This window comes from Enhydra lutris, unplaced genomic scaffold (genome assembly GCF_002288905.1).
Source record: "Enhydra lutris kenyoni isolate GAN:26980312 unplaced genomic scaffold, ASM228890v2 scaffoldscaffold37, whole genome shotgun sequence".
Lineage (NCBI taxonomy): Eukaryota > Metazoa > Chordata > Mammalia > Carnivora > Mustelidae > Enhydra > Enhydra lutris.
Genome location: NW_019154121.1, coordinates 22,612,130 through 22,625,872, shown reverse-complemented (window position 1 = coordinate 22,625,872; position 13,743 = coordinate 22,612,130). Strand labels below are relative to the sequence as shown.

Below are 13,743 nucleotides of genomic sequence, written 5' to 3'. Positions count from 1 at the left end.
AAATGTTTAAAATCTGCCTCATATTTTTTTGTAAGTCTTAATGATGTCAATTCTCAGTTTCTAATACATCTCCATCATATGCAAATAATTTAATAGATTTTCATTTAAGTGGTCATATTTGTTCCTTCAGATCTCTGGTTGCCTCTTTCCTTGTCCCATTTGGTCACGCACACTCCTCACCATCCACTGACTCTAACTGTTCCACCTCTCTTACACTGGACCCACAGCCCTTCCAAGGTGGCATCAGAGCTGGGGCCTGCTGAGAAGTTTTTTGTTTGTTTGTTTGTTTGTTTTTCTGATCCTAAATCCTATTAATTTCGGGCATGCATCTAGACCTAGAACAATTTCCTGCAACTCTGAAAAGATACAACACCATAAAAGGAAAAGAGCATATTGTCCAAAGGAATACAGAGCATATTTATGAAGTGAAATAGTTCTTCAGGAAGTATATGAAATAGGAACCTGGTTAGGCAGCACTATAATGGGGGTAGGTGCTATGTTTCAACATTAAGTATCATATTAATTGAGATACTTTAATCATTTCAGAAACTACCTTTCTCTTCATTTTTTAAAAGCTTTTTGTTTTGAAATAATTCTAGATTCACAGGAAGCTGCAACAAAAGTAGCAGAGACCCGTGAATCTTCAGGCAGGTCCCCCTAATGTTAACAAGTTTTACATAACTGTCGTACAATAATTACTAGAAACCAGGAAATTGGTGCCAATTCAATACTCCTTTGTAGACTACAGATCTTACTCAGATTTCAGCAATTTTTCCATGCAATCCCTAGTGTGTGTGTAGAATCCTACATAGTTTAATCACATGTATATGCTTATGTAACCACGGCCAAAATAAAGATACAGAGCTGTAGCTGTTCCCTCACACAAAGTAACTCCTCTCCCCTGGTCCTAAGTAACCACTAAACTACTCTTCATCTCTATCCTTTTGTTATTTAAGAATGTTATATAAATGGGGGGGAGGGTGCCTGGGTGGCTCAGTGGGTTAAAGCCTCTGACTTTGGCTGGGGTCATGATCTCAGGGTCCTGGAATCGAGCCCCGCATGGGGGGGGGGTCTCTGCTCAGCGGGGAGCCTGCTTCCTCCTCTCTCTCTGCCTGCCTCTCTGCCTACTTGTGATCTGTCTGTAAAATAAACAAATAAAATCTTAAAAAAAAAAAAGAATGTTATATAAATGGATTCATGCAGCATATTTTTTTTTTTTGGAGGCAACTTACTGCCTACATTTTGTTTCAATGATTTTGTATTCCAATGTTCTAAGGTACTCAAATTTCAGTAGTGAAGATGCTTTAGAAGGAGTAAATTCTTGCATATTCCTGCTAATGCTCTAATAATCAGTTGGGAGACCAACATGTTAATAATATTTGCATAGGATTTAAATCTTCTGGCAAATAAATGGGAAGTTAAAAACATGGCACCTTCCCCAGTACTGAATTTCCTCAATTTCTGATGTAAACTTGAGAATTCACCCTTGAATAGTTGGCCCATTTATAACTTTTGTGACAGACTGTTTTTACTCAGTATGCAGCCCTTGAAATCCTTCAAAGTTGTACTGGGCATCTGTAGTTTGTTTCCTTTATGGCTGAGTAGTGTTTCATTCTATGCATGGCCTAACTATTCACCCATTGGAGGACTGAATTGTTTTTGAGTTGTTTCCAGTTTGAGGTTATATAGGTGCTATGAACATTCATGTGCAGGCTTTGTGTGAAAGTGTGTTTTCATATCTCTAGGATAAACATCTAGAAGTGCAATGGTGGAAATAATTAATGATAAGGATAAGCCTAAATTAACATTAGCTGTGTAAATGGCATTAAGAAAAATAATAACAATAATACCAAAAGTAAAATGAGTTATTAATGCGATTGAACTTAATGGTAGACAAAACTAACATGGAAAGAGTTGGGACTTCCATCTATGAATGAGTGAAGAGTTTGTCAATTCTCCAAACTATAAAACTACATAAGAACTTCCCAAAACAACCATATCAGGGATCTGGATATCAACTAAAAGCAAGCATCAAATTGAGAAGCTGTCATTCATACAGAGCTGCTGAACTTCAGGTACGGGCTGTGGGTGTCGACACTATTTATGCCTGGGCTCCCATCACCTCCCACATCACCTTGAACAGCATGGTTGTTCTACTGAGCCGTCACTGGCTATGACCACCAGAGGCAAAGTGGCCAGAGGGGCTGACTCAGTCTAGAGTGAAAGGTGGACACCCTACATTCAGATGCATTGTCAGTGCAAGTAGCAAACCCAGCAGAAAATGAATGGACACAAGAAGCTTCAGCAGCCTTAGCCTGAGGCTAAGGGGACTATAAGTCCCAGGTCACACCGTAGACTGGAGGAAGAGCCAGAAATTTAATGAGGGTTCATAATCTCTCCATTCATCTCAGGCACTTACCTCAGGTATGTGTAGGAAAGATCTGAGGGGATGCAGCAAAACTACAAAACAGAGGCAATTTTTAAAATCACCTGAATTTTGAGTGCACTTTCAAACCCACACACTGATCTACCAGCAGAGGATGGAACCTTACCCCTCAAAGTATTTCAGCACAACAGTGCAACCTACAATAGATCACTGGCTGGTCACAAAGACATACAGGAAATCCCCCTAAATTTTAACAACTATCCTCATCCCCATTATCTAAAGAGAGACAGCCATGATTGTACAACACAGAGGAGGAAAAATCCACAGATTAAGTCCACTCAAGTTACTTACAAGTTAAAATACATAAACAACAAAGCAAAAGCAACAACCCTCAAGGGAAAAAAGTCAGAATACAGAGTTACCAAATGACCTAAATAACCAGTTTTCAACAAAATAAGATGAGGAAGGCAAAGAACCAGTAGTGTGAACCATTTCTGAGTATTAAAAAAAAAAAAAAACAATCAGCAGAAGTTGTCACCGAGTGGACCAAGGTATTTGGCTTGGCAGACAAAGACTTCAAAGGAGTTACAACAAAAATATTTAAGGAGTTAAAGATAACCAAGTTTAATGGAATAAAGAAATATATCAGGATAATAACACACTAAGGAATATCAATAAAGTGAAAGAAATAAATGGAAATTCTAGATGTGAAAAGTGCATTCATTTTAATGAAAAATTCACTAGATGGGCTCAATAGCAGACTTGAAATGACATGACGAGAGACACCTGGGTGGCTCAGTTGGTTAAGTTTCTGCCTTTGGCTCAGGTCATGATCCCACATTGGGTTCCCTGCTCAGCGGGAGCCTGATTCTCCCTTGTCTGCCGCTCCCCCTGCTTGTGCTTTTTCTCTCTCTCTGACAAATAAATAAATAAACAAATAAATCTTTTTAAAAATGACAAGTAATCAGTGAACTTGAACATAGATGAATAGAAATCATCCAATCTAAAGAACATCAACTACAAATTGGGGGAAAAAATGCAGGGACCTGTGGTATAACAGCAGGTGTCCCAACATATATGTTGTGGGAGTCCCGGAGGAGAGAGAGAGAAGGAGTCAACAAACAAACAAAAAAAAAGAGAGAGAGAGGAAAAAAAAAAAAAAAAAAAAAAACTAATGGTAGGAAACTTCTCAAACTTGCTGAATATTTTCAAAATTCCATTCTTCCACTCTCGGATCTTGTTAGGTGTTTCAGTCCTTTTGCTTTTAATGTAATTATCTATATGTTTAGATTTAGCTTTGCCACTTACTTTTTACTGTGTAGTCCATCTGTTATCTTATTCCTTTATTCCTTTGGGTTATTTGGAAATCTTTAGCATTCCATTTTAATTTATTTAGTTTGGTTTTGACTATACATCTTTTCACATTTTAATGGCTTCTCTAGGGATTATGAAATCCATATGTAATTTTACATTCTATTTAGAATCAACATTTTACCACTTTTGTTATAGTGTGGAAATACTATCACTTTCTAGGTCCCTTTATGCTATAATTGTCATATAAATTACATATGCATAGCCTGAAACCATTAAACTCATATTAAAGAACTTGAGAAAATGGCTATTCTATGAACCCAATATTTACTTTTTCTTTTGAGCATCCTTCCTTTGGTGATGTCCCAATTATCCTTCCAGTATCATTTCTGTCTTTTTTTTTTTTTTTTAAAGAATTTATCTATTTACTTGACAGAGAGAGAGATCACAAATAGGCAGAGAGGCAGGGAGAGAAAAGGAGGGGGAAGGAGGCTCCCTGGTAAGCAGGGAGCCGGATATGAGGCTCGATCCCAGGACCCTGACACCATGACCTGAGCAAGAGGAAGAGGCTTATTCCACTAGGCCACCCAGACCCCTCATTTCCTTCTGTCTTAAAAGCTCTCTTTGGTAGTTATTGTAAGTCAGTTTGCCTGGCTCAATATTCTTAGTTTTCCTTCCTCTGAGAATGTTTTATCTTCAGTGAAGGATATTTTCATCGGACATAGCATTTTGGGTTAACAGTTTTCTTCAAGACGAAAAATGAAGCGCCACTCTGTTCTGATGTCATCGTTTCCAGCGAGGACCATTCACACATTAGAATCTTGGTTCCCTTACAAGTAAAGTTGTCATTTTCTAGGAATTGCTTTCAAGGCTTTTATTTGTCTTTAGCTTTCAGTGATTTATTATGTAGGAGCACAGATTATTTGGGTTTCCTACTGATGGTCTGCTCAGATTCTTGAACTGTAGTTTTACATATTTTGCTAAATTTGAAAGGTTTTCATTATTTCTTCAAACGTTTTTTTCAACACTATACTCCTGGAATTCCAATAACATGAACAGAAGACATTGTGTTATTATTCCGCAGGTACTTCAAGCTCTGTTGATTTTTTTCAATTTTTAAATTTCTATTAATATTTCATAATTTGGAGGATGCCTAGGTGGCTCAGTCATTAAGCGTCTGCCTTCAGTTCAGGTCATGATCCCAGGGTCCTGGGATCGAGCCCCACATTGGGCTCCCGGCTCAGCAGGGAGCCTGCTTCTCCCTCTGCCTGCTGCTCTTCCTGCTTGTGCTCACTCACTCTTTCTCTCTCTCTGACAAATAAATAAATAAAATCTTTAAAAAATATATTCGATAAATTTTATTGATTTATTTTCAGGTTAACTCACCTTTTCTCTTATATCTTTATTCTCCTGTTGAGAGCTTCCAGTGAGTTGTTTTTTAAATTTTGGTTATGATGGTTTTCAGTTTATTTGGTTCTTCACTTGCTCTATTCTTTGCTGAGCTTATCTATTTTAGCAGATGTTTAAGGAGTGTTCATGATCGTCATTCAAGCATTTTTACAACAGTTGTTTTAATGTCTGCATCAGATCATCTCAACATCTATATCACTTAATATTAGCATGTGCTAATTGTCTTTCTATGTGAGTTGAGATTTTCATGGCTTTGTTGTATGCAGTAATTTTTATTTCATTTTGGGCATTTTGTAGATTATGTCAAAGGTCTGTGTTTTGCTGCCATTTTATAGGGAATGATACTATTTCTGTTTTGACTATCAAGACCTGGTTAAGTTCAGTCCTTAGGTTCCAACCTGCTTTCCGTAGGCTGTGGTTTCAATATGTGTTCAGTTTTTAAAGCCTTTTTAGATGTCTACTACACAGGTGTTTACTTGCTATCGGTGAGTCTGTGCCATAGAGTACAGCTCCTACATAACATGCAAAAGACTACAAATACGTCACATTAAGTTATCAGGATCAATGAACCTAGTATCTACCCTCAAGAACATCTTAACCTAAGAACAAAGTCAAGCATGCAAGCAACAACATATAGTTTGTAGATATGTACAAAGTTAACATGAAAAACAGAGGAACAAAAAGAAGAAATCTATAGGTCAATGTCAGTAGAATTTATTTTCTTTAAATGCAGTATAAATTTTTAAATTTTATACTTAAAGGTACATTTCCACCAAAAATGAGGTGCCGTATGGTGATTAACATAATTTTTTAAAAGGTACATTTTGGTCTATTGAAATGGTTTTCATACTGTTATTTGACCTGTACAGAAATAATTTCAGAAGTTTTTTTTTTTTTTCTGGTATTTCTATTTTTAATTTTTTTTTATTTTCAGCATAACAGTATTCATTGTTTTTGTACCACACCCAGTGCTCCATGCAGTCCGTGCCCTCTCTAATACCCACCACCTGGTTCCCCCAACCTTCCACCCCCTGCCCCTTCAAAACCCTCAGATTGTTTTTCAGAGCCCATAGTCTCTCATGGTTCACCTCCCCTTCCAATTTCCCCCAACTGCCTTCTCCTAACTCCCCATGTCCTCCATGCTATTTGTTATGCTCCACAAATAAGTGAAACCATATGATAATTGACTTTCTCTGCTTGACTTATTTCACTCATCATAATCTCTTCCAGTCCCGTCCATGTTGCTACAAAAGTTGGGTATTCATCCTTTCTGATGGAGGCATAATACTCCATTGTATATATGGACCATATCCTCTTTATCTGTTCATCCATTGAAGGTCATCTTGGTTCTTTCCACAGTTTGGCAATCGTGGCCATTGCTGCTATAAACATTGGGGTACAGATGGCCCTTCTTTTCACTACATCTGTATCTTTGGGGTAAATACCCAGTAGTGCAATTGCAGGGTCATAGGGAAGTTCTATTTTTAATTTCTTGAGGAATCTCCACACTGTTCTCCAAAGAGGCTGCACCAACTTGCATTCCCATGCAAGCTGGAAAGGATTTTAGATCAAAAGGGTCAAGTCCCTTGCTTTGTTGCCAGGGCTGGGGGGAGAGCAGAGCAGGTGGAAGAACTCTGATGTGGTGGTCTCGAACAGAGAGTACCTACTCATAACCTAACAATCACCCTTTTTAAGTGCAGGGAACTCTAGAAGGGACAAACAATTCATATCCTTCATCTCCCTTAACACTCAAATACAGAGGAGTCCCAGAGCCACATAGCAAGTCTATTCTGGACCCAAGTTTCTTGAGTTCCACTGCTCTATGCTTTCATAGTATGGCTTCCCCAACCTGTCTGCACATCCATATCTACCTGGGCAGCTTTTAGTAACACAGGGTCACAGGTCCACTACATACCATACGAATTAGAATTTCTGCATTTTGAACAAGCTTCCCAGGTGATGCTGAAGCAACTAGTCTGTGAACCAGCATCTAGGAATTTTTGTTCTAAAACATCATGCTTCAAATAAGTATGCTGATATTATAACTCCCCCTTAGCTAACATGCCCCCTTCTCCATGTTCCTTTGCCTGAATCTCCCAGAACTTCATCTCCTGGGTCCTCTTGTATGAGTTTTATAATTAACTGATTTGATCCTCCCTTTCCACCTCCACTGTTATCTGACGCCCCTGGGCCTGGCACTTTTTGCTTTTTCTTGAGCCTCTCCTCAGCCTATCCCAAGGTCTTTCCATGAGCTGAATAATAACATAACATTAATAGTAATAATAACACTAATGGTCATAATGACAACAACTAACAATTAACAACAATGACAACAATTAATGAGCATCCACAAGAGCTAAGGAAGCATTCTAAGGACTTAAAGGGTGTTTTTACATCCCATCCTCCCAACAGCCCCACTAAGCAGGTACAATAGAAGTTCTTAGCCAACATCCATTAAACTCAGGCTCTTTTTAAAAATTAATTTATTTACTTGAGAGAGAGAGAGTGGAGAGGCCGAGAGAAGCAGACTCCCCACTGGGCAGGGAGCCCAATGTGGGACTCAATCCCAGGACCCTGAGATCATAACCTGAGTAAAAGGCAGATGCTTAACTGAGTGAGCCACCCAGGTGCCCCTAAACCCAGGCTCTTAATCCCTCCCCTCTGGGAAAGAGTGACTGATAGCCTAACCTGCTCCAGGAATTCCCAGCAGGTGAGCTGTCCATTTACTAAGAATCAATCATTCTTGCTCCCTGAAATGGCTTAGAACAGTCTACTTGTTACAACTGTACAGTATAATTAAATGTTACTCAAATCTGTAAATCTAAATGAAAAAGAGGTACATCATTTTCCAGAAAACTAAGCCAATGCTTTGGAAAAACCAGCAAAGACAGAAGAGATTAAAAAATAAACTACAACTGAATGAGGTGTGAGTGAGACACTGTAAGAGACTGGGGATAAGAGGATTATGAAAATCTCAGTGAATCCCTCATTCAGATTGTTTCTTTCAATGACTTTATGTTCTTGTTCTGCTTGAAAGAAACAAAACTTAGAAATCATAGCTGGTTCATTTGGGTGTTGAAATAAACAAATGACTATAGAATTCCACCAGCTTAAGTACCCTCAAAGACCCTGACTTTATGCTATAAGGTAAATGAATATTTTAAATTAAAATGTGTGAGGTATTTATGTGATAGATTGTTTATAAAAATGACAGTATTCCTCCCAAAATGCAGGCCTGTATACAGGTGTGACTTTGCTATTCCTCCCCATCAATGCATGAGGTCTTTCTCTCCTACCCTACCTTGAATCCGGACTTGGCCATGGAATTTTCTTTGGCCATTGGAACATTAACAAAAAATCACACCTGGGAAACCTTGAAAACTGTACTGCATTGGGGCTTTACCTCTCTTCCTCTCCGGGAACCCACTGCCACCAAGTGAACGTGCTCAAGCCGGCCTCCTTGACGGTGAGTGATCACACAGACCCCAGGCAATCCAGGTAAGAACCTAGACATATCGATGCACCCACCCTACACTAAGCTGGCTCTGACCACAGGACCATGTAGCCATCACAAAGAATATGACAAAGAAATATTTGTTGTTTTAAGGCTCTACATTTCAGATGGGTTAAGTACTAAAAGCCGACAGATTGTAAACACACACACACACGTATCTATCTATGATTCCCCACTTTAACTTTTTCAATTAACAGACCAATGATCAGATTAAACTGTGAGAGATACAAGTACTTCTGTTGTACTATCATTATTCATAATTTAATAATAAACAGAGGCATGGACAAGCTAACTAACATTTCCAAGTTCACACAGTAGGGGGTAGAGCCAAGATTTAAATCTGCATAGAGAAAGCCCTGAGGACACTTACTGGTCTCACCTTCCTGAAAAAGGTGACCCTAGGTCCTATAGAAAAGCCACAGCCAGGTATAGAAGAAATATTTTTTAACTTTATATCCTTCTATACTTTTAAAATTTTGAATCACATGAATTATTTCAAACAGTATGAATTCAAGTATTAAAATAAAAAGCTTTATTTAATAAAGCTTCATTTAAGATATCCAAAGGCACAACTGTGAGACATTACTGACTTAGGGGGATAGGATTATGGGGGGGTGTGTTGTTTTCCAGTTTATTTATTTTTATAATGACTGAATTTCATATAATGAACAGGCTTACTTTGTAATCAATTTTAAAAAACAAAATCTTAGAAAAATATATAGTACACATATGAAGGAAAATTGTATGAGGACAGACAAGTAGAAAGGCTTCACTTAGCCAAGGGACCTGCCGATGAAGGTTTTCTTCAGAGTCGTCTCCACAAAGTTGCCCAAGCCAGCGAGAAAAAAGGTGTCAGTAATTTTACACTGCCACCACAGGGCTTGGCTCTATGAGATTGTGCCCTGACCCTGATTCCCTTTCTCCTGGTCCTGACCCGAAACAAGGGCTAGTGAGGCCAGAGGTATGGAGAAGACAGCCTGAAATATTTATGCTTCTCATTTGGGCTTCTCTGCCTAAAGATTTACTTTTTAAAACAGCTTGGAGTTTGGGTGTATTTTCAACTAGACACTTCCACTCTGAAGTGAGACTTTTTGGTGACTGGAAGTGAAATCTTGAAGTTATCTAAAAATGACTAGAAAACTTACGGGACCTGAGTAAGATTTCATTCAGGAGCAGGGAAAGTCTAGCTCAGAGAGAAGTTTAAACAGTCAATGAAAAAAAGTTCTTTTCTGTTGTATACTGTTGTGTCTGGCTCAGTCGAGATACTCTACACAGATAAGAGCTCTGTAGTAGGGGTGCCTGGGTGGCTACATTGGTTAAGCATTTACCTTTGGCTCTGGATTCCTGGGATGGAGCCCTGTGTTGGGCTCCCTGCTCATCAGGGAGTCCGCTTCTCCCTATCCCATTCCCCCTGCTTGTGTGCTCTCTCTCTCTTTTTCTGTGTCAAATAAGTAAACATCTTAAAAAAAAAAAAAAAAAAGAGCTCTGTAGCAGTTAACTGGTTATCCAGGGGTGCTTCCACAGATAATAAATGATAAGATTTTAGCTGTGATTATGACCCACGTGTTCAGGTCCTTACATTTCTGGCAATAAGCAGCATCAGGGCTCGGAGGAGCAATCAAGGAAGGTAGGCTGGACACTAGCTTTTTTCTTTTTCTTTTTCTTTTTTTAAATTTTATTTACTTATTTTGAGAGAAAGGATGCAAGCAGAGGGAGGGGCAGAGGGACAGAGAGAATCTCACCCAGACTCCATGCTGAGCTGGGAGCCTGACATGGGGCTCAAATCTCATGACCCTGAGATTGGCTTTCCTTTTCGAAAGCATTTTGTTCAGGACACAAAGTTTTCACTTTGGAGTCAGATATACTTGGTTTTCTCCCCACAGTCCATGCCACTGTCATTGTTGTCATGCCTCTAGAAAGGCAGGACTTCTGTAACAAAACTCTAGAATCAAACCTCATTCTGAATCTTGCCTCATGTGACTATGTCTAAGAATGTTAACATCATCAAACTTCAGTTTCTTCATAGGAATAATAAAAATGAGTAACTCAGAGGGTCAAATTACATAATGCATGAAAAACACATCATGAAGATTCAATAAGCGACAATATTATAACAATACTAATTTCTTTCTGCAAACCACAGAAGGATGTGGGTGAGAGAAGGAGAATGTCTCATCTCCACCATCATAGAGGTCTCTGCTATTAAGTAGCTCCCAAGAGGCCTGCACAGTGGACAATATAGGGGTAGGGTAAGGGACTTAGACTCCTACTGTACAAGGCTTGAAAGAACAACCTGGATAGCCAGCTCACCATGAGGAAGTAAGGCTGATCTAGCTGACTCAGGATGTGAATGTTGTCTGTGGTCACTGAGTGAATCTTGGAGCACCAGGCCAGTGAGTAGAGCCAAGGTTCATTAACAAGGTACAAGTTGATTTTGATGTTAGCTGCTTTATAATCTCTGGAATAAAAACAGAACCCACGGGGAATTTAGACTTAATCTCGCTTTCCTCATCTAAAAGGGTAACGGCCACCATGTTTGCGAGAGGCTGCTGATTAAATCACTAGAAGCAGCTGGTCCTGTGACAACTTATGATAATGCAAAATGGGCTTGTGTTGCAATGAGGTAAAGGACTGGACTTAATACCTCTGCTCCTGTACCAAAATGGTATGTCAGTAAACTGGATGTCCTGATGGGAGAAAAGAAAGAAAGTAGGAAAAAAAAGAGAAAGCGCTATTTGTAGCATTTGCCGATTTCCATGGTGTAAATATTCCTACCATAGCCAATTTTAAGCTACCACTAGTAAAACGGATTTGCAAAGTTTCTATTTAATAACTGACTTCTGTGTGCTGCCATAAGCCAGCTCCAGCACACTACTGTGTAGCAACAGTACCTTCATCAGAGCACTTACCATCCTCTACTGTATTTATCTGCTTTCCTGATAGTCTTCTTTACTTGGCTATAGTCAAATTAAAAGTAGAGAGTAATGTATAATTCATCTCTGTATATCTAGTACCTAGCATAATACCTACCTTCATAAATGGTAAATGAAAGAATGAATAAATGGATACCAATCTGGTGAAAACTTAAATTTCAAATACAAAAAAATCTTTATAAGCACTGAGTAAAGACAATGAAATCAAACATTTCCCAATGCACAAAATGTTAGCAGACACTTGTACATTCTCTACAGAGAAAAGAAAAATAAGTATTGAAATACCTAGCAAGTCTAGTCTAGATATCACTTTTAGGAATCAAATTTCTTACAAAATATATCATGTAAATGCTTTAAACATTTTTTTTAAAGATTTATTTATTTGACAGAGAGAGAGAGATCACAAGTAGGCAAAGAGGCAGGCAGAGAGAGAGGGGGGAAGCAGGCTCCCTGCTGAGCAAGGAGCAAGCAAAAAAAATTTTTTTTTAACCTGAGATAGTAAATAGCTTTGTATAAGATTGGGTTTGAATCTCACCTTTGCCATATACTAACCTGGTAAATTTTTAGGTTCAAAGTATAAACTATAAACTATAAATAACAATACTGCCTTTGCACGAGTGTTTACAATTAGTTATCCAGTATGTTAGAATGGTCTCTAAGACAATTCTACAAATCACCTACAGATAAATAAAAAAACAGAAGAAGGAAATAGTCATAAAAAGCTACTTTTTAAACTTTTAAAACCAATACATAAAAATCAATCACATTTACATATATTAATAATGAATACATGCAAACTAAAATATCAAAAACACAAAATCATTAACAATTCACAAAGAAAATAAAATACTGTGGTATAAACTCAACAAAAGAAGAATAGGATCCATATGCTGAAAACTACAAAGTGCTGATCAAAGTAATGAAAGAATATTTAAAAAAACAGACGTGTTCATAGACTAGAAGACTCAGTGCTGTAAAGATGTTATTTCTCAAATTGATCTGCAGGCTTAATGCAATTCCTATCACAATCCCAAGATGTTTTGTACAACTAGGTCAACTGATCCTAAAATTATGCGGAGGGGCGCCTGGGTGGCTCAGTTAAGCGCCTGCCTTTGGCTGAGGTCATGACCCCAGGGTCCTGGGACCAAGTTCTGTATCTGGCTCTCTTTCACTTGCTCTCTCTCTCTCAAATAAACAAATGAAATCTTTAAAAATAAAATAAAATTATATGGAAAGACAGAACCCCAAAATAAAACAAAGAAGAATGAAGTGAGACAGAGTGTACCCAATTTTAAGGCTTATATATAGCTACAGTAATCAAGACAGTGTAGTTTTAGAGAAGGGATAAGCACACAGACCAATAGAACATAATTTCGAACCCAGAAACAAACCCACACAAATATGCCCAAATGATTTTTTTTACAAAGGTGAAGAAGAAGGAATTCAATGGAATAAGGACAGTTTCTCCAACAAATGGTAGCAGAGAAACTGGATAGGCATAGGCAAAAAAACTCCCCAAAAAACAAAAAACCTCGAGATATACCATATACTTTATATAAAAATTAATTCAAGATAGATTACAAGCTTAAATATATAAAACTATATAAAATATATAAAACTCACTTTCAAGGAAAAAAAAACTATAAAAGAAAATCTTTTGAGCTCTGAGGGCTAGACAAAGAGCTCTTAGACTTGAACTAAAAACATGACCCATTAAAGGGAAAACTGATATGCTAGGCCTCATCAAAATTAAAAAACTTTTGCTCTCTGGAAGACCCTACAGACCCTACACACTAGCCATACACTGTGACAAAATATTTGCAAACCACAGTTCCAACAAAGGACTAGTTTTTATAATATTTAAAGAACTCCAAGTAGGACAAACTCAAAGAAACTCACATTTCAAAAGACACTCACCAAACTTTCAAAAGACAAAGACAAAGAAAGAATCTTGAAAGCACCAAGGAAAAAGCACCTTGTCACAGACAAGGAATCCTCAATGAATTTATCCCCAGATTTCTCATCAGGAACTCTGGAGGCCAGAAAGCAACAGGTCTACATATTCCAAGTGTTAAAAGAAAACAAACAAACAAACTATAAACCAGACTCTTATTGCAAAAAAACAAAACAAAACAAAAAAACTGTCCTTGAAAAATGAGGGGGTAAATTAAGGCATTCCCAGATAATCT

General features: G+C 38.0%; 1 protein-coding gene across 1 annotated transcript in view; it reads right to left on the bottom strand.

Moving 5' to 3' along the window:
* The window catches only part of LOC111154384 (glycerophosphodiester phosphodiesterase domain containing 4), a 149,646-nt gene that overhangs the window by 26,068 nt on the left and 109,835 nt on the right, over positions 1 to 13,743 (bottom strand). The window contains exon 13 of the mRNA XM_022513925.1: positions 10,932 to 11,079. Within this exon, the coding sequence (XP_022369633.1) occupies positions 10,932 to 11,079 (148 nt within the window). The remainder of the gene's footprint in view (positions 1 to 10,931; positions 11,080 to 13,743) is intronic.